Source organism: Trachemys scripta, chromosome 1 (assembly GCF_013100865.1).
Source record: "Trachemys scripta elegans isolate TJP31775 chromosome 1, CAS_Tse_1.0, whole genome shotgun sequence".
Taxonomy (NCBI): domain Eukaryota; kingdom Metazoa; phylum Chordata; order Testudines; family Emydidae; genus Trachemys; species Trachemys scripta.
Window position 1 is genome coordinate 163,649,895 of NC_048298.1, and position 24,831 is coordinate 163,674,725.

The 24,831-nt window shown below is 40.8% G+C and overlaps 1 protein-coding gene across 3 annotated transcripts in view; it reads right to left on the minus strand.

Annotated features, from left to right (window-relative positions):
* POU2F1 (POU class 2 homeobox 1) overlaps positions 1 to 24,831 on the minus strand; it is a 187,449-nt gene that overhangs the window by 51,685 nt on the left and 110,933 nt on the right. For 2 of the 3 annotated variants that reach the window (XM_034791690.1, XM_034791700.1), the window contains exons 3-7: positions 24,156 to 24,256; positions 20,956 to 21,009; positions 19,215 to 19,334; positions 17,217 to 17,396; positions 8,570 to 8,696 (exon numbers count right to left, since the gene is read on the minus strand). In XM_034791690.1, the coding sequence (XP_034647581.1) occupies positions 8,570 to 8,696; positions 17,217 to 17,396; positions 19,215 to 19,334; positions 20,956 to 21,009; positions 24,156 to 24,256 (582 nt within the window). The remainder of the gene's footprint in view (positions 1 to 8,569; positions 8,697 to 17,216; positions 17,397 to 19,214; positions 19,335 to 20,955; positions 21,010 to 24,155; positions 24,257 to 24,831) is intronic. The other variant, XM_034791701.1, reaches the window with a different exon arrangement.

Below are 24,831 nucleotides of genomic sequence, written 5' to 3' on the forward strand. Positions count from 1 at the left end.
GGGATAAAAAAGCACCTAAAATTTTTGTTTGTTTGTTTAAATCAGATTTTTGTTTAAATTAACTACAGATTTTTTTTAAATAAACCTATGTAAAATTGATTTTGAAATTATGACAACTTATGTTAAGACCTAAACTTATTTAAATGATTTGTTACATTATAGTAAAATATTAAGCAGTGCATCTTTGCTAACAAGTTTTAAAGAAAGTCAAACTACTGAACTGATAGAGATCACTGGCTTCTTCTTCTTGTGTTCTCCTACTGCTTCCTGCTACATCTGGGCCTATGTGATTGCCTGACCATTGAGCTCCAGCATGTCACTGGAAGAGCACTCATGCTCCAGCACATGGCATTGCATGAGATACTTCACATTTTGAGGGTCTCTGCTGCCATCACAGGTATTGGGGCCAGTGGTCTAGCCCCACTTGTTCACAGTGTCACCAACCAACTCCAATCGTGCAGAGTCGATTAAGGCAACACCATATAGTCCAGGGTTGATGTGCACCAGGTGGTATGTGCTCAACAGGCAAGAGCCAGAGTTCACAAGCTACAGGGTCACTCTCTACTCGTTTGCCATAACTGATCCTTTGTGGGGGACAATATTAGTGATTTAATGGTGGCAAGAAAACTTTGCCAAGACTTCAGTTGACTCAGTCAGTATTATATCATACACTGTATGTCTTGGATCTATGCAATACCTTGTGATCTCCACACTAGTAGTAACTTCCTGGTGTATATATCAGGAGGAGCAACACCTATGAGGATGCAGAGGCTGTTGATGTGAGTAGGCTTAAGGCATCCTGTAATATAGCAGCAGACAATGTCAAGTAGAGGGTCTAGCTTCCTTGAGTGAGGGGATCTTGCCAACATTGCAAAGGCATATTCAGCAGAGAAGCAGCAATGTGACAGTGCTGTTGGATCAGATTGGACATGTCTGCACCTCACTTTTATATAAACAACTTGCTGAGAATGTTGTTTGGTATGCTAACCTTGGGTTCAGTTTTCTTGATGTGAGCTCTAAAGAAGTGTATGTGGTCAAGAACAACATCAAGGTATTCAGGATTTATGGAATAAGTAAGTTTCATATCAAGTCCTCTGATGTTGAGTTCACGTTTGGCCTCTCAGTTTTTGAGATGGAATGCACTGTCTTGGCATCTTAGTCACTGGCTAAGCACCTAGAACTAGTTAGTTAAAGCACTAAGCCAGCTTTTGCTAGCAGAAGCCTCTTCTGCAGGAACAGACTATTTTCTTTATTTCAATTTATTCAACTAGTTCAGTTCAATGACTAATTCATACAAAATTAAATTGGCAGTTGAAAAAGCAGAAAAGTTTGTTTTCCTCTTCCAACCTATGAATTAAAAACTAGGTATGAGAGAAGGAGACCTACTAGTTCTAAAATCTTGACAACATGGTGACCAGAAGTAATCCGTTCAACTTCCTAACTACAAAAAAATAAATCAGTTTTAAATGCAAATCAGGTTTTGATGAACTCATACTTTTTTTCTTGTGCATCCAGTACATTTAAGGGAGTTTTATTTAGCTAATAAAAGTCAAATTTTAAAATGCCAGTTTTGTGCATTTTTAATTGAATCTGAATTTTCATCTAACTAGAGCTTGACACAAATCAAGTAAAAAAATAATCTAGTAAATAAATGATCATTTTCTAATGTAATAAACAATGTAAAAATTAAGAATCTGAATAAATGTAAAATTAAGCTATATAATTGCTTAAATGTGTATTGCTATAGCATATCCTCCTGGTTAGCAAAAAGAAGCACCAAATCTAGTGTAAAACCAATATGTTTTAATGGTTACGGATCCAATCAGAAGTCAACCTCTCTAGGAAAATAACTAAAAAGTACAAATGCAAAACAGATTAAAAGTGATGCCTTAAATTAAGATTTCTCACTTGATTTAAATCATGACCGAAATTGATAATTTTAAATTGCTCTAATTTAAATCAATCCACTCTGCTTGAAGATAGGTGCCTTCAGTGATAGGAGAGGTCAAAATTTAAGCAATTTCTTTCCATTTAACACCTCCTTCATTTTACTTGTAATGAGCTTGAGCCACTACTTGTCATCCAGGTTCCCACTCATTTGCTGTGTCAGCAAATAAAAAGCATTAAGAGTTTGGTGAGGTGAAAGATCTGGATAGCCTCATCTGCATATTGATGGCACTGAACTCTATAGTTTTTATTCACCTTCAGCAGGCTCACATATATAATAGTAAAATGAGAAGACTGAGCCCCATGGCATTCTGCAGGTGCAGGCTCTCAGAAGGGTAGCTGTCCATCAGAACTCTGACACAGCTGAGCAAAATGAACTGACAGCTTAAAATGCCTTTTTCCATTCCTGACATGTTCTATAGCACTTCATGTAACAATGGCACATAGCCAATCTGCAACAGCTAGCAGCAAACATCTCCAATGGCTGGTGATGGGATACTAGATGGGGAGGAATCGGAGTTACTACAGAGAATTTTTTCCCAGGTGTCTGGCAGGTAATTCTTGACCACATGCTCAGGGTTCTAACTGAAGGGTCTATTTGGGGTCGGGAAGGAATTTTCCCTCAGGTTAGATTGGCAGAGACCCTGTGGGTTTTTTTGCCTTCCTCTGCAGCACGGTGCTTGGGTGACTTGCAGGTTTAAACTAGTGTAAATGGTGGATTCTCTGTAACATGAAGTCTTTAAACCCCGATTTGAGGACTTCAGTAACTCAACCAGAGACTAGGGGTCTATTACAGGAGAGGGTGGGTGAGGTTCTGTGACCTGAAATTGCAGATCAGACTAGCTGATCAAGATGGTCCCTTCTGACTTTAAAGTCTATGAGTCTATAAGAACATAAGAACGGCCATACTGGGTCATACCAAAGGTCCATCCAGCCCAGTATCCTGTCTGCCGACAGTGGCCAACACCAGGTGCCCCAGAGGGAGTGAACCTAACAGGTAATGATTAAGTGATCTCTCCCTGCCATCCATCTCCACCCTCTGACAAACAGAGGCTAGGGACACCATTCCTTACCCATCCTGGCTAATAGCCATTAATGGACTTAACCTTTATTAATTTATCTAGTTCTCTTTTAAACCCTTCACAACCTCCTCAGGCAAGGAGTTCCACAGGTCGACTATGCGCTGTGTGACGAAGAACTTCCTTTTATTGGTTTTAAACATGCTGCCCATTAATTTCATTTGGTGACCCCTAGTTCTTATATTATGGGAACAAGTAAATAACTTCCTTATTCACTTTCTCCACGCCACTAATGACTTTATATACCTTTATCATATCCCCCCTTAGTCTCCTCTTTTCCAAACTGAAAAGTCCTAGCTTCTTTAATCTCTCCTCATATGGGACACGTTTCAAACCCCTAATCATTTTAGTTGCCCTTTTCTGAACTTTTTCTAATGCCAGTATATCTTTTTTGAGATGAGGAGACCACATCTGTACGCAGTATTCAAGATGTGGGTGTACCATGGATTTATATAAGGGCAATAAGATATTCTCCGTCTTATTCCTCTATTCCTTTTTTAATGATTCCTAACATCCTGTTTGCTTTTTTGACTGCCGCTGCACACTGCGAGGACGTCTTCAGAGAACTATCCACGATGACTCCAAGATCTCTTTCCTGATTAGTTGTAGCTAAATTAGCCCCCCATCATATTGAATGTATAGTTGGGGTTATTTTTTCCAATGTGCATTACTTTACATTTATCCACATTAAATTTCATTTGCCATTTTGTTGCCCAATCACTTAATTTTGTGAGATCTTTTTAAGTTCTTCACAGTCTGCTTTGGTCTTAACTATCTTGAGCACTTTAGAATTATCTGCAAACTTTGCTACCTCACTGTTTACCCCTTTTTCCAGATCATTTATGAATAAGTTGAATAGGATTGGTCCTAGGACTGACCTGTGGGGAACACCACTAGTTACCCCTCTCCATTCTGAAAATGTACCATTTATTCCCACCCTTTGTTCCCTATCTTTTAACCAATTCTCAGTCCATGAAAGGATCTTCCCTGTTATCCCATGACAACTTAATTTACGTAAGAGCCTTTGGTGAGGGACCTTGTCAAAGGCTTTCTGGAAATCTAAGTATTGTACATTATGTTCACTGGATCCCCCTTGTCCACATGTTTGTTGACCCCTTCAAAGAACTCTAATAGATTAGTAAGACATGATTTCCCTTTACAGAAACCATGCTGACTTTTGCCCACAAGTTATGTTCTTCTACGTGTCTGATAATTTTATTCTTTACTATTGTTTCAACTAATTTGCCCGGTACTGACGTTAGACTTACTGGTCTGTAATTGCCGGGATCACCTCTAGAGCCCTTTTTAAATATTGGCGTTACATTAGCTATCTTCCAGTCATTGGGTACAGAAGCTGATTTAAAGGACAGGTTACAAACCATAGTTAATAGTTCCGCAATTTCACATTTGAGTTCTTTCAGAACTCTTGGGTGAATGCCATCTGGTCCCGGTGACTTGTTACTGTTAAGTTTATCAATTAATTCCAAAACCTCCTCTAGTGACACTTCAATCTGTGACAATTCCTCAGATTTATCACCTACAAAGGATGGCTCAGGTTTGGGAATCTCCCTAACATCCTCAGCTGTGAATACTGAAGCAAAGAATTCAAGACTGAAGCAAAGAATATGTCCGATGTTACTGAAGGTCCCCAATTTATACACCAGTATGAGTATGGATGGATGTTTAACCTCTATCCATTGTCGTAAAGAAAATTTTTCAGAGCTACAAATGAAGCCTTTGTACTGCTTCCAGGTCAGTAAAAGAATTGGAAAGGATCTAGAATATTTAAAGAGGATGTTACTGGAGTTGACCTGCCATCACGGTCTCAATTACTTTATAAAGAGAGATTAACAGCTGGGAGGTAATGAATGAAATCTTTGGCAATAAGTGATGGTTTCTGGAGATCAGCCTGGTTATAGTGTATTTAAGGCTTACAATTGCATGCCCCCATCATCTGCCTATATAGATATTAAAACCATGCTCTATCACAATAGTATGCAAGTTTTGTCCAAAGGCAATTAGCCTTCTATGTGGTGTTGATTTCCCCATGCCTTGTCAACCTTTGCTTGCTGGATTACACTAAACTCCATTAGATGAAAGACAGCACAATATCCCCCATTCTGCTCAGACTATTACTATAAACCTAGAGAGACTCTTTCATGCAATCAAATCTTTTCTGTATAAAAAAAGGATGAAAGCTCATCACAATGGAAGATATAATTTTTTATTATTTTTAAAGAGAATTTTAGTGATAGTGAAAGCTAGCATACTGACAATTCCAAAGATGGAAATCTTCTATTACTAACAGAAGAGTCACAGAATGTGCAAAGACTGTGCAAAATACCATCACATTGCCCTACCAGTGTGCTTCAATAAAGATCTGGATAAATAACCTCCATGGATAAGAGTATTCCAAATTTCCATTTCCGTTCAATCTTTGGCTCATCTTCTGAGAATGGATACAACTATGATGTATTCACCTGTCTACTAGGAGAAAAAACTCCACCAATTTGTTTCATATAAACCACTCAATTAACGGTAATCAGACAGAAATTGATCTGTTGATTATACTAGATACATGGTGATGATTTTATATAGAAAATTTCTCATCTGCTGCATGTTGGGGAAGTTGAAAAATACAAAGCCTAAACAAATTAGACAATGTTTGGGCTCTAGATCTTGTAAAAAAAACTTAAAAATATAAATCTGAGTTTCTCCAAAACTGAGTCATGCAGTTCAGTTTGAACAGATAGACTCAATAACCCAGTTGTGGTCATTGATGATGCTACTGCACTTTTTTCAAGAGTAAACATGTTACCTTTGGTGTACAGATTCCCCAGTAAGCTTTGCTTGGAGAAGTTATTTTTCACTTTCTCTCCTATTGCAAGTAGTGTCAACAACACAGAATGGCTGCCATGTTTTTCTTCATAGTGGCTAAATGATGTATTTTATTTACACACAAACACACACAAACAGATACACAGCTTGTAAAGCACGATTTTCTCATGGACAGAAAATGCTTTACATAAATTGAAAGTTATTCTGTGATTACTAAAGGGGTGGATATATATACACAAAACACAATGGGGTTTCTCTGAAGAAACTAAAGACAGCTTCTGTAATTAGTCCTCAGCATTCAGAGCAGAAATATTCCATTGGCTTTTTATGAGACAGAATCTCTGCATACTGCACTAAACTGTGTCTGTCACTGTGTTGTCTAAGTAACACTCCAGATGAAGGGTTATCCACTGAAGTTGCTTTCAGCTTGCTTTAAAGAAAGCTCGGAATCACCTCTGTGTTAATGACCTCAGAAGTAACTAATTTTGTGTTAAGAAATTTCCTGATGGAGCAGTAAGATTAGAACAATGCAAAAACCCATCTTAGCAAAAGGCAGTTTCTGAGTCTGCCTTCCCTCACATTTGGGGGGGGAAGTGTTTGAGATGATCAAACTGCTGCCTTAACCCTGAAACCCTGCAAAAGCCACCCCAAAAATATGAGATAAAGGGTATATTTATGACATGCATGTTACTTTAATTTATTTCCATGAGCAGTCAGTGGTAGACATGTTCAAATATTTCAGTTATTTACTATGTCACACTCTAACGGCTGAAGATCTAAAGAGAAAATGTAAATCCTGTGTTTCTGAAGCAGTTCTGTTGTCTAGGCTGCAGGTTAATACTTAAATGCGTGTGTATTTATTTACAGGGTCACAGATAACAAACAGAACATTAACTATAGATGAGTGGCTTGTGAAGAAACTTATTTTGATTTTCTTGAAAAGACAATACCAAATTATTTTCTGATGGAAGTTTCACCTCAGAAACATAAAAAGAAAATTTCTCTAAACAGTTTTATCCTTTTCCATGTGGCAAACAATTCATTTCAAACTCTCCCTGTATTTCTAAAAGTCAACATAACATTTGATTAGATTCCTTGTTTGTGAACCATTTAAAGAGATTTATTCATTGCTATTATGAAGGCATCAAAAGCCACATGAAAACTGTATATATAAACAGTGACTGATTTAAAAAAAAAAAATCTCTAAAAGCAGTGGTTTTGTGGATATTTTCCCCTTAAAAGAAAGATTATTTGGATTCTGAGGCTCCCTTGAACCAAATTTTGGAAGTTCTAAGGTAACTCAAATTCTGTGCCCTATATTCTCTGAACTGTGTCCTTGCAGCAGGTCTTACCTAGTCTAGCTTCAGGCTCTACCACTATCTCAATTTACCTTCTGTCTTGCAAACAAAAACTACATCTGATGTTTTCACAAAACACCTCTGCTTCTGATTTGGTTTATTAGCATAAAACAACATTCAAACTTCCAGCCCTCTTCCTCAGGATCAATTAGTTCTTTCAATCGACAGTGGGCTTCAGTATCCACACAGCCCGCCTTCTAGGCTCAAAAGACTTTCTAGTCCTTTAGCAGAGCTTCCCCTTCCTTATAGCCTTGCCTCCAGTTTGCAGTCCTTTGCAGCCCTTATAGCCTGGCTTCTCACCCTGCAGGCTCCTGCTTCTTGTAGGTGTTTCAGCTGAGGCTTATCCCTCAACAGGCCCCGATCCTTGCCAGTCTCTCTCTAGGCCTTCTGCCTACGAGCTCTGGGGAGTCATCACCTGTCCTCTTCCCCTCAGGCTCTCTCTCCTTGAACTCTTTGACTGAACACAGGCTGCTTTCATATTCCCCAACAGCCCCAGCTTTTAGTAACATGACTCCCATCATGTGACCCCTTGATTCATTCCTTTCACCTGGGAAGGCAGGATACATGTAGCGCAGGTTGAACCTCAAATTCTTTAAAATAGGGTTACCATATTTAAAGTTTTAAAAAAAGAGGACACTCCATGGGGACCTGGCCCCGCCCCTTCCCCGCCCCAGCCCCAACTCCGCCCTTTCCCCCAAAGTCCCCACCCCAACTCCGCCCCCTCCCCTGAGTGCCCCGCATTCCCCCTCCTCCCTCCCAGCCATGCGAAACAGCTGCCCAAGCGCTACCGGCTTCACCGTTTGCCGGGCAGCCCCCAGATCTCCAGACCCTGCGCCCCCGGCCAGGCGCTTTCCCTCCCGGGCTCCAGCTACGTTGGGGAAGCCCCCGGCCGGGGGCGCAGCGGGTCTGGAGGCTGCCCGGCAAACCGTGAAGCCGGTAGCAGTCGGGCAGCTCAGCTCTTCAGCTACACAGAGCTGAGGTGTCAGGGGGGAGCAGCAGCAGCCGCCGCAGCAGGGAATCTGCCTGCAGCTCGCAGCCTGCCGGAGCCGCTCAGGTAAGCAGGGGACTGGGGCAGGGATGCCGGCATTTTCCCGGACATGTTCGGCTTTTTGGCAATTCCCCCCGGACGGGGATTTGAGGACCAAAAAGCCGGACATGTCCGGGAAAATCCGGGACGTATGGTAACCCTATTTAAAATTGCCAGCTCACGCTGTGACACTCTCCCTAAACCCAACACTGCTATTTCCATGAAGGAATGTCAACAATGGGGGAAAGACACAAAAAGGACCCTCGGGACTATTCTTACTGAACCCAGCTCTGAATTTTTCCCAGAAAGGTCACACTCACCCTGCTGCCCCTGCGGCGTTTGTGAGATGATAAACTGTGCTGGCTGCAAGTTGGTTGTTGGATGCACCAACACAAACTGTTGCAGGTTGAGATTCTGCTGTTGGAGCTGCTGCAGGTGCTGCAAATCCTTAATGAAATAAAGAGGTGTGCATTAATCATTCACATCAGTCACAACTCCTAAAACATCTGAAATATCTAGGACTTTTCTCCTAGCACTGGGAGATAAAAGGGGATCTAGCACCAGCATGCTTGCTACTGAATAACTTAGTTTTTTCTTTCATTTCTAAAACAGAGTAACCATTACAAGTGCTTCATTGGCATACCTGGAACTGCACACAACAGTTTGCTAAATGCCCCAGTAAATGACGTCCAACATTGTAAAAAATTAGCAGCATTTATATAAGGTTACAGGACTGTCAGCACTTCCATTGTCAAACTTCTGCTTTTCTGAGGTTGGCAGAATCTGCCAGCACTTACAGATGAAATAAGGGTTTAGTCTGGGAACTAGGCTAGTCTGGTGTGCAGGGGGTTGTTTAGTTTTTTAAACACAAATTTTAAGAAATCTGGAATGGCTATTTTTTGAGTTACAGGAAGGCAAAAAGAAAACAAAACTAGAATTTGTTAGTTTGCACTTTGATTGTTAAATATTGGACAGAGTTAATCCATAAAGTGGACTAATCTATTTGAGTAGTTTAAAACAAAATTGCTTAGGTTACTATAGCAGGTATGATAGACATACCTGTAGTTAAGGCTCAAGAAAAACACTTTCAACTATTATGATTCCTGTGTTTTCATTTACTCATTCGTTTTGTAGGGTGAAGATTTTGCTGGTTAGTCTCTGCCTGAACAGGAATTTTTGAGGAATATCTCTTGACCTGTTCGAGCTGGAGTGTGAAAACATACAATATAACTGCTTTAAAAAAAAAAATCTAGCCTTATTTTCTCTTTTATTTCAACAGTGATACACTAAAAGCAACTGAAGTTAGAAAGTTGAAGCCTGGCATGCAGATAGCCAAGAGGCATACTGCTGCCCTTCTAAATGATTTCTGTTATTGATCTCATCATTACTAGACTGCCTTTTAAGGATTAGTGCTTTTGCTGAGTTTGAAAACAAATTGCTTTTGATTCCACAAAGTTAAGAACATTTGAAAATTGAGTATTGAGCATGCAGAATAAATTTTATCATTACACTGAGAAGTATGCACTTTAAAAATACATGCAATGTGTGGGTGTGCAAAACTCAGGAAGTGAGCATGTTCCAAAACTGCAACCTCCCACTTCTTGGCCAGCCTTCTTAGGGTACGTCTATACTACCTGCCAGATCAGCAGGTAGTGTTCCATGTATCGGGAATTGATTTATTGCATCTCATCTGGACGCGATAAATCGATCCCCAAATCGATGCCCGTACTCCACCTTGGCAGGAGGAGTAAACGTAGTTGACGGGGGCGCCGTGGCAATCGACTCGCCGCTGTGAGGATGGCCAGTTAAGTCGAACAAAGATACTTTGACTTCAGCTATGCAAATAGCGTAGCTGAAGTTGCGTATCTTAGTTTGAACCCCCCCGCTAGTGTAGCCCAGGCCTTATTGTCCCTTTGCCCATACCAGCATATAAGATTAATTGAAAATTGTTAAATTAAAAATAAAACAAAATCAAACCAAATTACAACCACAATTTGGGGAACGAAGGAACAAGAGTTCTTATAGATATTTTGTCAACTGTGCACTTATAAGGCTATATACGTGTGCACACATGGAAATGAGTTCCTAGTCTACATTACAAACACATCCTAGCCATCATTTGGCCAACTTGTTCTTGGTAAGTCAGCAAGTATGCAATTTACCAGTGAGGTAGATAAACACTAGTTGGCACTGACTAAATGATGCCTGTTACACAACTGTAGACTTTTACTGCAGTATTTAAATTGTGATCCCATTTTCACCACTTGCTTTCAGGAAATTCTGGAAGCACTGCAACCACCTCCTCTGGTTCTCCGCCAAGTTTGCTTGCTCCAATTTTGCCAGAGATTCAGTTTATTTCTATCCTCATTTAATAAGGCTATGATATCCAGGAGTGCTGGTAAAAAAAAAAAAATCTTTATTTCTTGGCCCCAGACACATGATATAGGTCAGGATAACATAAGGTTAAACCTTTGCCACATGACAGGGGTCAGTATCCAGGACTCCATTGATTACTGTTACAGAAAGGAATAAGCAACTTCCGAACAGATCACCACCATGGAGAGAGCCTCAAGACCACTTGGGTGTGAGGAGCAGATGCAGGGGAAGGAGGAGGTGAAGAGTTACAGGGCAATGCAGGAAGCCAAAAACTCTTGGGAAAAGACACTCCAGGGGAAATAGAAATCAAGAGAGACCAAAGGATGGGAGGTCCTGGGAACTGAGAGAGAAATGGGACCCTCAATTAGAGGTGCTGGAGAGAATCTAGAGAAGGGGGTGTGGACAAAGGAGTGCAGGGAACACCAGAAAAGAGAACAGATAGCCCACCTCAGGGGAGCTGGGGAAGAACCAAGAACAGAGATCTCAGAAGTGGGGAGCATTACATTTAAAGAAAGGGTGGGAAGGAAGAGAACAAAACAGACAGCACTGAATCCAAGAGGCAGAGAGGTAAGAAAACATAAGGATTTATTTCTTGCCTATGCTATGAAATCTAGCAAGGGTGAGACTCAGTTAAAATATGGAAGCTCCTGTTGACATGGTTAACTTAAAACACTGTTCAGTCTCAGTGAAGACTGGAGTAAGCTGTGTTTAAACTACAGATCTGATTCTCAACTCGCACCAGTTTTACCCCAGTGTAACTCTACAGATGTCAGTGGAGTTACTTTTCATACACAAGTGTAAACCAGACAGGACTCAAGCTCATCTTGTTCCCAAACTGCCTTACCCCCTTCAACTAGACTACTGTACTTTGGGAACGTGGATTAACAGAGTTTAGCTTTGCAACTGTAGATGGGACCCAATTATATTTTCTATGTTCATCTCATGAAAAAATATATTAGGATGTTTGGGAGCCTGTGACTGCTCTTCTTTGCACCTCCCCACAGAGTGTATAGTAGTCACCTACTTTTTTTTTTGGCTGGCTATGATCTTGGATAAGATCTGTTAGTCATGCAATCTCTTTCTCTGCAAGTGCAGGATTGTTCCCTACAGCATATACTCTATTTTTCCAATATAGCTTTAAAAGTTCCAAACAACAGGGCTTCCAAAGCCTAATATACTTTATGTCAGAGAGTTTGAGATATTTGGCATAAATTTTCCCTTTGACAATTAAAACTCATTCCCAGTCTAGCCTCATCTATCATGCTAGTTCCAGGTCTCACTCTAAATAATTCCTCTCCATCCTTGGCATTTAAACTCTTTACAATATTTATAAAATTTATCTCAGACATACAGGAATTTAAGGATGGGACAGAAAATGTATGTACTATTTTATAGTATGAACTCAGGTAATTTAAGACTGCATTATAATGCCAGGATGAAGAGTTAAGGTTGCCCTTTCAATAGTAATTTCCACATTTCATCATTTTTGAATGCTTAATTGTGCAAACTTAAAGTTGCATTAAAACAGTATTTTTGGATTTAACTGTTTGGAAATCAGGTTACATAGTAACATTTGAATTGGCACAAAATCTGGAAACTGCACCAAACAAATCATGTCAGTGGCCAATGTAGCAATGTCAGAAGTTGCAACGAAGTATGTGATTTGTAGTATTGTTCTATTCTTCTCTCTCTGCTCAAACACACACAGTAGTGATGATTTATTTATTATAATACTTGACAAGTTTCTTTTGTCATATGCCATTGGAGCCACTATGGTGCAGCTCTACATCATGGGAGCTGCATAATGAACCAGCTATCATAAATCCAGGACAGGCAGTAACCTTGCAAACCACCAGAGGGTTAGGAGAGCATAGGTGAGAAATAGTCTTGCTTTGAGTCATCTTAGCTGAGAAGATAGAAACTTGATATAATCAGTGCCATTCTCCCAATCCTCCTCTTGGTAACTAACATCTTGGCTGAGCCTTCTTTGAACTGGGAACCTCACCCTAGCTATGTTGCTGGTAATGCTGGTTGGAAGAGCTTGCTGAAGAGATGTGCCTCTCTGATTCATTCAAATTCTGTCATTTACGTCTATTCCTAATGCAAATATGTTTTATTTTTCAGGTAATTATAGCACTATTATAATTCTCACTTTAATGACTAAGTAAACAACCACTGATCATGTTTTCCTATTCAGGTCTCATTTTTCTCTATGGCAAGCTTGTATTACATCAGCACGAGAACAAAAATTAGATGGGAAAAACACTTAGTAGGTCATCTAGTCTATCCAACCAGCCAACACGATGGTTTGTAGAGTATACAATTTATGATATTTTGTCAAATTTGGAGAGACTTCCATCACTTCCTTTAGGAGATTATTCCATGACTACATAGATCTTGCCAGGATGAAGCTATTCCATCTAAAGTTCTCTGAGCTCCATACCATTACTCTTACTTATAACCCATGTACTAACCTAAATATCTCTCTCCCTCTTTGACATTTATTTCATTCAAATGTTCACCACAGATCCCAACAGAAGACGAATAAAAGGCCCAGTATCTAGGTACTCAAAACTTGGTACAATTGTTAGTGGTACTTTTGCATCAGTTCAGCAGTAGCGCCAACAATCTTACCCACATCTCCGCAGTAGATTGCTTGTGTTGACTGCAGAGCACATTAAAGAAAGCATGCTTGTGCAATTAGTTAATTAAAATAAATACGGTAATCCCCCTGCTGCAGAAACCTGCCAGTTAATCAATTATTCAAGAATCATCAATTAAAACAAACAGTCGGCTATTTGGGTAATCAACTCTGTGTTTACAATAGCAATGCAAATAAGCAAACCTGTGTGCTGTTTACAGATCAGTGTCAAGATGGAATGGAGAGCCTGGCCTCATCCATCTGCAACTGTAGAGGATACAAGTTTTCCACAGAGTCTCTCAACTATGCCCAACACAGGGCTGCTGTGTTCATCTTACCAGGAAGCCAAGGGTCACACGTACATTTTTTAAAGAGGACAGAATGCAGTTAATTTATAATTACATGCCAAAAATCTATGTTAAAAGAACATTAATTGTAAAGTCAACAGTCAGAAAATGCCAGAATTAAGATTGCCTGTGCAATCCAAATTCAATCCCCTGGTGTATATGCACTATGATACAGTCTTTACTTGCATGATCATATACTACTTCTTCCATAGGACTGCGGCCTTATTCAGTGCACAAGATGGACCGTGCTTGATTGATGAGCAGCTAGTCAATATTTTGTTTCCTCCTTGGTCAGTGTGTGGCTGAAAGTCTTATTTACTGCACACTATTCAAATCCTCCTCTAAACACAGAATTAATTTCTACAGGGGCTATTGTATTGTGCTCATCACTATAGCATTTAAGCACTTCACAAACTTGAATTTTTATAGCACCCCTGTAAAATGAGGTGGTGGTGGTATCCACATTTATAGATGGGGAACTCAGGAACAAAGAGATTAAGGTAAAAAGGTACCCATCAATTTTTGGTACCCAATTTTAGATGCCTAGAACCTAATTTTTCAGAGTACCTAGCATTATATAGCACTTCACATGTTCAAAGCACAGTTCAGAGTTGCACCTGATGTTAATGGGAGTACTCAGCACTTCTATAAATCAGTCCCCATGATCGCAAGTTCAGCACCCATAAAATGAGAAACAGTTAGTGATCACCTGCAAAAAATGTGGTTTAAGTGACTTGCCCAGAATCACATAGGAACTCTGTGGCAGAGGCAAGGATAGACTCTAGAATTCAGTTCTGCAGGGGGAACATTCAGCTTCCTTAACCATAATATTGTCCTTTCTTTTCCTGCAATCTCCTCCCTCATTCACTATCCACCACCTTCCAGCTTCTGCAACAAATGAAGCAGGGGTCCTACAGACAGCAGACACCTTTATTACGCAACCAGAGCAGTACTATCCTGTGCACTGAATGAGACAGGGGTCCTGCAGAATAAGTGGTATGCAATCATGTAATTAAAGACTATATCATAATGCATATGCACACTAAGGAAACCTTAATACTGGCATCCCCTAATTTCGGAGTGTTTATTTTTGCAGTCTTAATAATGTTCTTTTAACATAGTTTTGTATGTAAGTTCCTGAATTTTCACTGAAAAAAACCCAGAAATTCCATCATGTGGCATCATATTGACACCCACATGAGTCATCAGCAGGGTTGCAACATTTAGATCCATTGCACAGACCTTTGCCACTTCAGATTATGGTTTAACTGATAGCAGTAGTAGGTTCTCATCCCCTATGTCAACCAGTACTAAAAGAGGAGGGGACACTGTCAGTGGGTTTCACAGATATTTGCTGATAGCAGAGGAATGGTGAGTGTCAGGAATCTTGGGTCCCATTCTGCGGTGGGGAGAGGAGTATGCTCTAGTTTGCACAAACTCTTCTGCCCATTGCCCCCAAGTGTGACCTCTTCTACCTAGTCCCCTCCAACCTGTCTCTGTTCTGTCTCTTCATCCCAGACCTATTCTCATCTAGCCAGTCCCAATATCCACTCCTCAAGTTTTTCAACCCAGTCGCGTTCTCCTTGCCCATCAAGTCCTAGTCTGACCTATCTGGACTCCTAGTCTCCTCACTCAGCCATTCCCAGTTCCACCCAACCCCCAGCTCTTTTTCCCCAGTCTCCTTACTCAATCAGTCCCAATCTCCTACCCTCTCCTTCCTGGCTCACCTGATCTGTTTGTCTTCACCACCTGTCCTCCAATCTCCCCTCCCCCACATTCCCTATCCCTAATTTTCTCACTAGACTCCTCATCCTAGCTAGTGTCCTGTCCATCTGCCCACCCAAACTCCTTGTCTTAGTCTCTTCGCCCACTAAGTTCCAATTCACCCCAGCTTTTTGGGGATCTCGTTTCCCCCCACTCTACTCATTTGCAGTCTAAATCTCCATGCCCAGCCACTCCCAATCCCTGCAGCAGACAGGCCCAGTCTCCACACCAGGCTCCCAGGCCCAGTCTCTCTCCCCGAAACTCGTTGGCAAGCCTCCAATCCCAATCTTCCCCTTCCACCTCAATCAGGCTCTTTGTCCAAATTACTCCCTCCAATCCTCCCCCAGGTCTGGCTCTTTTCCCCTCTGCATTCAAATCAGGCAGCTTCCTCCTCCATCGTCAGCAGGGAGTGATTGAAAACATAGGAGAGAAGTCTCTGGGCTCTCAGTTTCAGTGACCAAGACTAGACCCAAGATAGCCTAGTGCAGCCCAGAGCTGTAGAGAAAGTCCTGCCCAGCCCCAGGCTGGCATATGTCAAGTGTGGATGAAATCTCTGGGGAACTGAACTGCTAAAATCTAAAAAGTCTACTGAGCTTGTGAGAACTGCAATTTTTCAAATACTGATAACTTGCCCAAATGTTGACAGATTTTCACAGAGGCAGCAACCCCTCCCCCCAAAAAACAAACTAAAAAACAAAACACATCTGTGACCCCACTTCCAAATTTCAAGCCCTGGCTCCAAAGCATGGGGGAGCTACAGATTTTCAAAGAAAACGTCAGCAAAAATTTTTAAACCTGGGCTCAGAAACAGCTGCACAATAAGTGGTGCTACCAGCCGGTGCAGCGTGTGGAGACTATAGGACGTGGCATACCATTCAGCCAAGTTACTCAGATCAAGACAGAATATGCCATGCTAGGAACTATAATTTCCAAGAGACTGGGCCTCCGTGTTGAAGATGAGGCCAGCAACAGGTTTCATTAGAGAACCTTGTGATCCACATTTGGTTACTCATGTCTGGAGGGATCTAGAGACCTCCATGCTGTACATGTTAAGCACAGAATCAATGGTGCCAGGTCCTCCACAGTGGTCTATGTCATCCTGGACAGATCCACTTCACTGTCACTCCTGCCAGGCACATACCCACTTTGGTTAGGAGTTCTTCAGAAGTAAGGGTGCCAGACCCTCAGTACAAGACTTCAACCTGGATGGATCCAGACACCAGAATCATTTTGGCAAGCAGTTCTCCAGTGACAAAGGGTGCTGGATCTCTGATGCTGGACCTGATGCACCAGGATGGATCCAGGAACCTTAGAGACACTGGCATGAAGCACACCGCCGGTGTGGTGAGTTAAGTCCAGCACATAGTTGACTTGGCATGAAGAGCCTTCCAGGTCAGTGGGGGTACAAGGCCACCCTCCTGCTCTTGTTGGTCCTACAATTCCCATTCCATGTGGGTATCGTTTCTTTTCCCTCTTTCTTAAGAAAAACTAACTACAAACAAAAATAGGCCCCCAAAAGAAAGAAAGTGAAAAACAACGAACTGTTGAGGACAAGGTGTGTGACAGGAGTTTGTGGCACCATAAGCAGTGAAATAGAACTGAGGGATAATTGGGGACACACCTTTTTAGATCCCCTGAAGTCCTCCGTGATGGGGTGAGAAGAAGAGAGGAATGAGTGATCCCAGTGGACACTGCTCAACACAAGATTCTGGAAGCCTACGGCACAGGTGCCTGTGATCCCACAAGTGAAAATATATAGAAGCCACTTGAAGAACAAGTGGATGTGTTTTTTTCAGGTTAAATCTGCTTCCCTCAACCCACACAAGCCCCAGTTCTCACCTGTGCAATCTGTATTGGCTGAGAAAGAGGAATCTGCGTCATCGGCGTCGCAGCGGAGGCCGAGATGGTGGCGCCTGCAGCGCTGTGCTGCTGGCTGGCTGAATGCTGCACTGCAGCCGCCAGCAACTGTGCCTGTGCCTGTTGTAATAATAACTGCTGCTGGGCTGGCGTCAACGTGAGCTAGAAAAAATTAGAACAAACAGTCATTGACAGCAGAAAGAATCATTCCCATTACAAACTACCAGCTATTAATCAGGTAACAGACACTGGCCAACCTAGGCACCTTATGTAAGGGCAACTGGCTACTCAACATAACATAGCAATCAACCTACAGCACAATTTTGGTAGAAGCATTGAAACTTTAAGTGTTATGCTGCAATCAGAACCTGAGGAATCACGCAAGCTTCTCCACAGCTCTACTCCAAGGTTCATGCAAAAAGGTAATTAACTAGCAGGCAAAAAGAAAGAATCAGCCCTGACAGGATTTGAAAGGAAATGTACACCGAACAGAACAGCAAGTGATTAGCCAGATGAAAGAAAAGCAGGAGTGCTGGCTATGGCTACTGAATGAACTGATAACACCCCAGCTGCTTCACATTAGCATGAAACCCTGCCATATTCCATCATTTTCATTATGCCTTAAGATATAAGTGAAGAATATGAGCTCCATTTGTTTCACTCCAAGTCTCCCCTCCCATCTGCCTTTTTTTTTTTTTTTTTTAAAACAGAATAGAGTTGGCAAGTTTACATCCCTTCATCTTCCAAACACACATTATCTCTATGAAACAGGTGGCTAGTCTCTCCTTTACATATAAATGAATCCTGATGTCCACATTTAATACAATCCCCATCTACACAAACCTGGAGTCTTGAATGTCTCAGTACCACAGACATTCATCAGACACAGCAAAAATGACTTATTTAGAATAGGTTTTAATAACTTTCTTCCACCACGTAATTTTTGTTGTTGTTGAAAGCAAATGTACTTTAAAATAGTAAAATACAAATTAAATTAAACAAAACCCATTAAATGTGGGCCTGGATAATTTACACAGCTATTCTACTTTGAGGATTCTGCAGCAAACTGGATTGAATTAGACATGGCACCATTCAAGTTTGCAGGTGACATCACCCAACAATTTAAATCAGAGACCCAATGCATTTATGGAATAACCTCCTAATACCCCATTTCCGGGCAAAAACCTCAATCTGAAGAGCTGATGAAATGGAAATAACCTCTCCAACCAAACCAATCCACTCTCAAGTTTGTTCTTCTAATTAATTTTAAACACTTCTGGCGGCTGCAACAATTTCACAAGCACAACTACCCTGTTAAAAAAAAACCACCAAACTCCCACCCCCCCAAAAAAACTTTACTATTTAAAACAAACAAAAAACTCTAGAAAAATAAGGACTGACAGGTTAAATGGAGGGGCTGAATTCTGTGAGCATAAGCAAAAACATTGATGATTTCTAAAGATCGAGTTGCTCAGAGAACACAAACTTTATGCCCTTTGCAAAATATTTAAAAAGTTAGGGGATATAAACTGTAATAAAGTTCCCATCACTTTTGCTACACATGTACCCTCATTCTGACATGGTGTTTCCCTCTCATGCTTCTATATGGTCCCACAGTGAAGTCAAAACGTTGACTTCCTGATATCCATGACTTCTACACCAGTCTAATGTCAAACCTAGAGTTCTGATTTCATTGCAGGGTCAAATAGGAGAAAATGAACAGGAACCAAGAAATTCTAATATTGTAATACAAATTTCTCCAAACACCAGGCACTAAGAACTACTGACAAGCAGACTGCTTTTTATATAAAAATGTTCGTGCTCCCCTTGCCACCTGTGTGAAAGTTCCTCTTTAATGAAATGACAGTAACCTTGGACAGCCACTCTACTATCTGTTGGTGGGCGATTCTAATTGGATGGCGAATGATGGCAGTACTGCCAGACAGGAGGCTTACTACAATTCTCTTGGGTAAACCTTACCCCGGTGATCTGTCCTCCGGCCAGCATGAGCTGGGTCTGGGGTATGGCCGCCTGCACTGAAGGCTGCTGGGAAGGCTGGCTTGGCTGCTGGGTGTCCCCAGATTCTTCATTAGATTTAGACTAGGAAAAAAATATAACTCTTTATAGTGTAAAACAGATGTTAATGTGTACACTACTATCTCTACACTGTACATCAAAATCTTTCATCTGCATACAAAAAGCCCTTGGGTTCATTTTAAGAGTGGGTTTAAGAAATGGCTCTTTCTGCCCACCATCTCAGCTATGACTGCTCCAACATGTGTAGCTAACACAGCTTAGGGTTAAAACAAAATAAAACACCCAGTTCTTTTGTACCTGAAATATTTTCAGATCTCACTTTGTTTGCTGCAGCATCACTGAAGATGATGCTACTTTTTACCACAAAGAAAAAATATTTGCCCACCACAAAGCACTTAAAATGATTCACGGACTAAAATCCAGAACAATGGAGTGAAGGCAGTATATGTTTTTCAAACATCTGCATTAAGGACATTCAGTCAACAGAATGCTAGCTAAATGGGGGACTGGTTTGAAATGCCCTCATATGCTTCACTAAATCTAGCAAGAAGCCCAACACAAATCGTCTTAAAATAAAAAATTAAGCATTTATATAGCTGTGCAGTGTGTTTTACTTAAAATTAGTTTTTGTATTTTTTTTAAAAATGGAGAAGAGAATACTGCAGCCATGAGGGAGGAAATGCAAGAGAGTGTCTGAAGAGGAAAGAGAGGGTTTTATGGTAATTAAAACTGGTTATGCAGAGCATTAAAATTCTGCATAGATTTGCATATTTTCCACCACCTGTTTTGGGGACTGCAGAGCAGGCTAATTAACATAAAGCCTCTGATTAATTCTGCCAGTCACTGAAAGATAATTACAGCATAGGACTGTAAACATTCTGCACTGGTGATACAGCTTGTTTGCCAACATCTCTCTCAGGGATGGAAGTTTACCATGGCAACCGAGGCAATTTTCTGCCTCCTTTCTCTTAAAAAGGAAGATCACTGTATTTCCTCTTCTTTCTAAAGCATCATCACATGTAACTGGGTCCATGTTCTATTTCGCTTCATGGAATGCACTATCCCAGTTCTTTAGTACACTGCAGTATTGAAACCAGTTTTCAATAAAACTACATCCCTTTCCCCTTTCGGCATGTTGCTTGAATATTGTATTGAAAGGAAGCAGTAGGTTGATTGAAATGCTATGGAGCATACTGCATCACACAAAGTTTGAATGCTTTCCTATACCATGCAGATCAATGAGGAGCAAGTAGCCCAGTTTATTTTTAAATTACTAGGTATAATTTACTTGATGTTGTAGGAAACCCGAGTGATCCACACCAGCAACCTTAAAAATCAATGCTACATTGGCCCCCTATCAAACACAGCTTGCAAAGTAATCTATGATTAAAATAAGGCTGGAATCAAGGAACATGTGAGATTATTGGAGTTTGTAATGCAGCATGAGAACTATTTACAACAGCTCACTAACCTCTGACACAAAATTATTAGCACCAATGAATTAACCAGCTCCTACTGCTGACCATCACCCAATCTGTTCTGCAGCTGTGAAACTATTACTACTCAACCTCTCTTTTATTTTACAAACCCAAACAAATGTAATTAGAAGGGGACAGCTCGCAGCCTTTATCTTTAATGAAACAGATACTTGATGGAGAATGGGAGAATGAGGAGCAGTCCTTACCTGTACATTTAAGGACTGAGCAGCAGCCTGTAAACTTGTTCCAGCGAGCTGGACCTACAACACAGTGCAAAGAACTGAGATGAAGTGAAGTAACAGTCATATAAAGCTTTGAAAGATGAAACACAGACCCCCTAAAACATTCTGCAGTAGCTGAAAGTAGGGGTAGTGCTGAGAAATATTAGACACAAGTCCATATGGACCTTGCACAGTGTTATCTGTCCACCTCTTACTGAGAAAAGATTGTCAGTTTAGGACCTCTGGATGTTGATGTGAATGACTATGAAAGGAGCATTTTTGGGTGGGTGAGTCTTCTTTGGGAAATATAATTTTTATGCAGAAATCTCCTACGTTCTTAAAATGAAAACCCTATTAATCAACTTCTTAACTTCAGAACAGGCATTACCCCAAATACACACGCTGCATTCACCACATTCCTTACATCACACAATGGGAATTTACACATGCAGCAGGAACCTCATATACCACATAAAAACTGTTCTCACACATCAATCCACCAACCAAGCACTCTCACTGTCCCTAAACACTGCAAAAAAAAATTACATACAGATGACGGGGATACCCTTAACAAGGGCAGCATTGACTGACGTGTACTCAAACTCAAATTCAATTTTTGAGATTGATGACCTGGTCCAATACTCCCAAGAAAGCGTTTGGGGGGGGGGGGGAGAGGGAGGAGGGCGCGCAGGAGGCAGGAAAGTGAAATGAAAGCAACATTCCAGAACTTGGGATTTTTAAGAGCAAGATAGAGACAAAAATATTATGAACAGGAAAAAGATTCTCTCTCCTATTACCACAAACTATACGCTCATACACTGTAGTCAGCTTTAATAACCCTCTTCATGTTACCATCATCAGCATCACTCCTACTACGAAGGAAGAATGTTACGTAATTGCCAATTCTTCCAAAGGGCAGGATTATAGCCTGTAGAATATTTCATCACTGACCATGCTTGAAATCCACTGCTTTACTGGGAACCAGGAAACACATAATGAGTACAAGAAAAACAAATAATCAAATGTGGCATGCTGTCCTTTAAGAAAAGGAAGACATCCCTATACTGAGATGTGTTGCATGAGAGTGGTAACATATTTAACTATACTTGCTTTCCTGTTGGCTCTGTGTGGGTTGGAGAGCTTTAATTCAGATCCAGATACAAAAATTCCATGCTGTGGCAGCTCTGACCTTACAGAGCCATCTCTTGAAATGTTTCATACCTTCCTGGGTGGGATTCTACAAGATTTTCTGCATTTCCTGTCGCCAAACAGAGTTCATCTCTAGAAGTTAAGTTTAATTTGCCTTGCCTGTTGTGTTCTGAGATTTCAACAACATATAGCCCAAACAGCCTAATCAAACCGCTGTCCTAGTGAAATAGCCTGGATATAATTATTTTTACCTTTCTCAGCACTAAAAGTTGACCTTACAAACTTAAGTCTCTTAAGTGCAGCCAGCACACACTTGAACATAGATTGTGTTGTTCTCTCTCCCCACCACCCATCTCCATCCCCCTATGCACACACTTTCCTATTAGAGTATTTTAGAAGACAGTTTCTGAATGGCACCTTGTATTGTATTTGGCATTGGTCAGATGTAAAGCACTCCATCTTGAGAGTAATCACAGCTGTCACCACTAAGAATTCCTATAATGGACATGCGTCCGACGAAGTGGGTATTTACCCACGAAAGCTTATGCTCCAATACTTCTGTTAGTCTATGAGGTGCCACAGGACTCTTTGTCGCTATAACGGAAGACGCTAATAGTTCATATCTAAGGTGGTAGCCAGTCTGGATGCATCAAAAGAAGGCTTGGAGATTTCTTGAAACTAGAGATTCAAGAAATGCAGCATACATAGTCACAAAAAAAGTTATGGTCTTAGGAACTTTTTAAAAATACTTTTCAGGGCAAGGTGACATAATACTGTACTGATAAAAGTTATTGATTTCAGGTAAGTTCATATGACAAATGAACATTAAAACAAGCTATTCTGGAAACACAAAAGACCTTCAGAGCTCCTGAATTTGCATACCATACTGACACGCACATTCAGGGTACTGAAAGCGAAGTGTGCAAGAAAGGCATTCTCCAACAGCCTATTGGTTCAGTGTACTCAAACATTCACACTGTTATTCCACAGGTCCTAGGTAAACCTCTATCCTTGGGAAAATTATAATTTTGTGACAAAAAAGTACTGAATGCTCAGTACAATAAAATGGCAGTTCTGCACGCTTAAAAGTGAACATAAAAGCCTGAGTAGCTCAATTATACCATAACAATTGTGTAACCCCAGACCCTGAACACATGGGGTCAGCCAATTATTTCCAGTAATTTTAAGTTTAAACTTGGTGCCAGGGAAGGGAAAGACATTTGTTCTCAGACCCTAAGTGTGATCAGACACCTTACCTCTGAAGTATAACTTTGACTCCGTAAGAATAGGGGCTGTAGAGAAGCAATTAAGGGAAACAGAAGCCTGAATATCCTAAGGAAAACAACTCCATGAAATAAATCTTCCTAAAAATGACTCCGAAATTTGTAGAAATATATGCTTGTCTAGTTCCATCATTTTAAGCTTTCCTTGAGCATGGGAAGCAACAGGAGGACTTGAACTCTGGTAGCCCTCACTATCACTTCTCCTTTCTTTAACTAGGTATTGACAAGTTCCAGGTCCATGTTGGGACAGTTATTGGGCAAATATAATTCTTAAGAGAAGAGACCAATTCTGGCCTTGTCTTTGGACACCTGTGATTCTAATGAACACTTTTCCAAAGAGGAGTAAACATTAAATCCCAGTGGCCTGTACAGTTCCAGAGTATTCATTTCCTATGCCCTTCTCAGATTTTTGAAAGAACTATGAAAGACATATGGTGTTTTAATTATAGGTACTCTCATCTGTAATATGGCCCTGTGGTGGCATCTGTTATCTAAAAGTTCCCAAAAGAGCTATTTCCCAATAATAATTCTCAGTGTATTTGATATGTGGGCTACAGATCAGTACAATAATTCATGACTAGCCTCTAACATTTAGCAGGCAGAAAAAAAAAATCTCACATCCTACTCAGGATGACAGTGCTCCCCTACACTACTCATGGATTCAGCTGCCAATTGTACGGGGGCTGGGGGTGGGAATCTTTCCCCATCTACTTTCCCAAACCACCTCCAGTTTAAAAAGTGTCTTGGTTTTACCTGATGAAGGTGTCCAAGGAAGGCCTGAGCCTGGGCTGTAGAGATTGCCCCTCCAACGGGCACAGGCTGCTTCTGAAAGTCCAGGCCATTTGTCTGTGTGCCTGTAGAGGCAGAAGAAATTACAAAACTGTTGAACAGGACTCAAAGAAATTATATTAAGAAATTTTTAATTAATTCTTGCTGAAGTCTCCTGCTACTCTGGACTTCTAACTCTTAATTCCATGAAACGTCCTCCAATAACAACAAGGGTTTGAGTCTCCCCAGAAATGAAAGCAGCACTGTCACTCCCAGCAATTAGTATATACTCTGAGCCAGTTAAACGTAAGCAATTTCATAACCCCCTTAATGCCTATCATCTTGATCACCCTGCTCTATCAGTGCTGACAATGGTTTCACAACAGGATGCTCTATAACTGTATGTGCCCAGGGTTAAGATCATAGTTCAGTTTTGCAAGTACCCTCTACCTAACAGCTTGCTGCTGATGGCAATTTTGAAGTTCAGACTTCTGCAAAAAACAAGGATCACAGTGGTAATAACACAATCCCTATTTCTTTTTCATCAGTAGATCTCAAAGTGCTTCATGCTTAAATGTATTTAAGGAAAAAAAGGATTCTTTTCAAGAAAGTGAAGGGTGAGGGGAGAAGGCAACAGGGAAATGGTAGTGCCACATGTGCA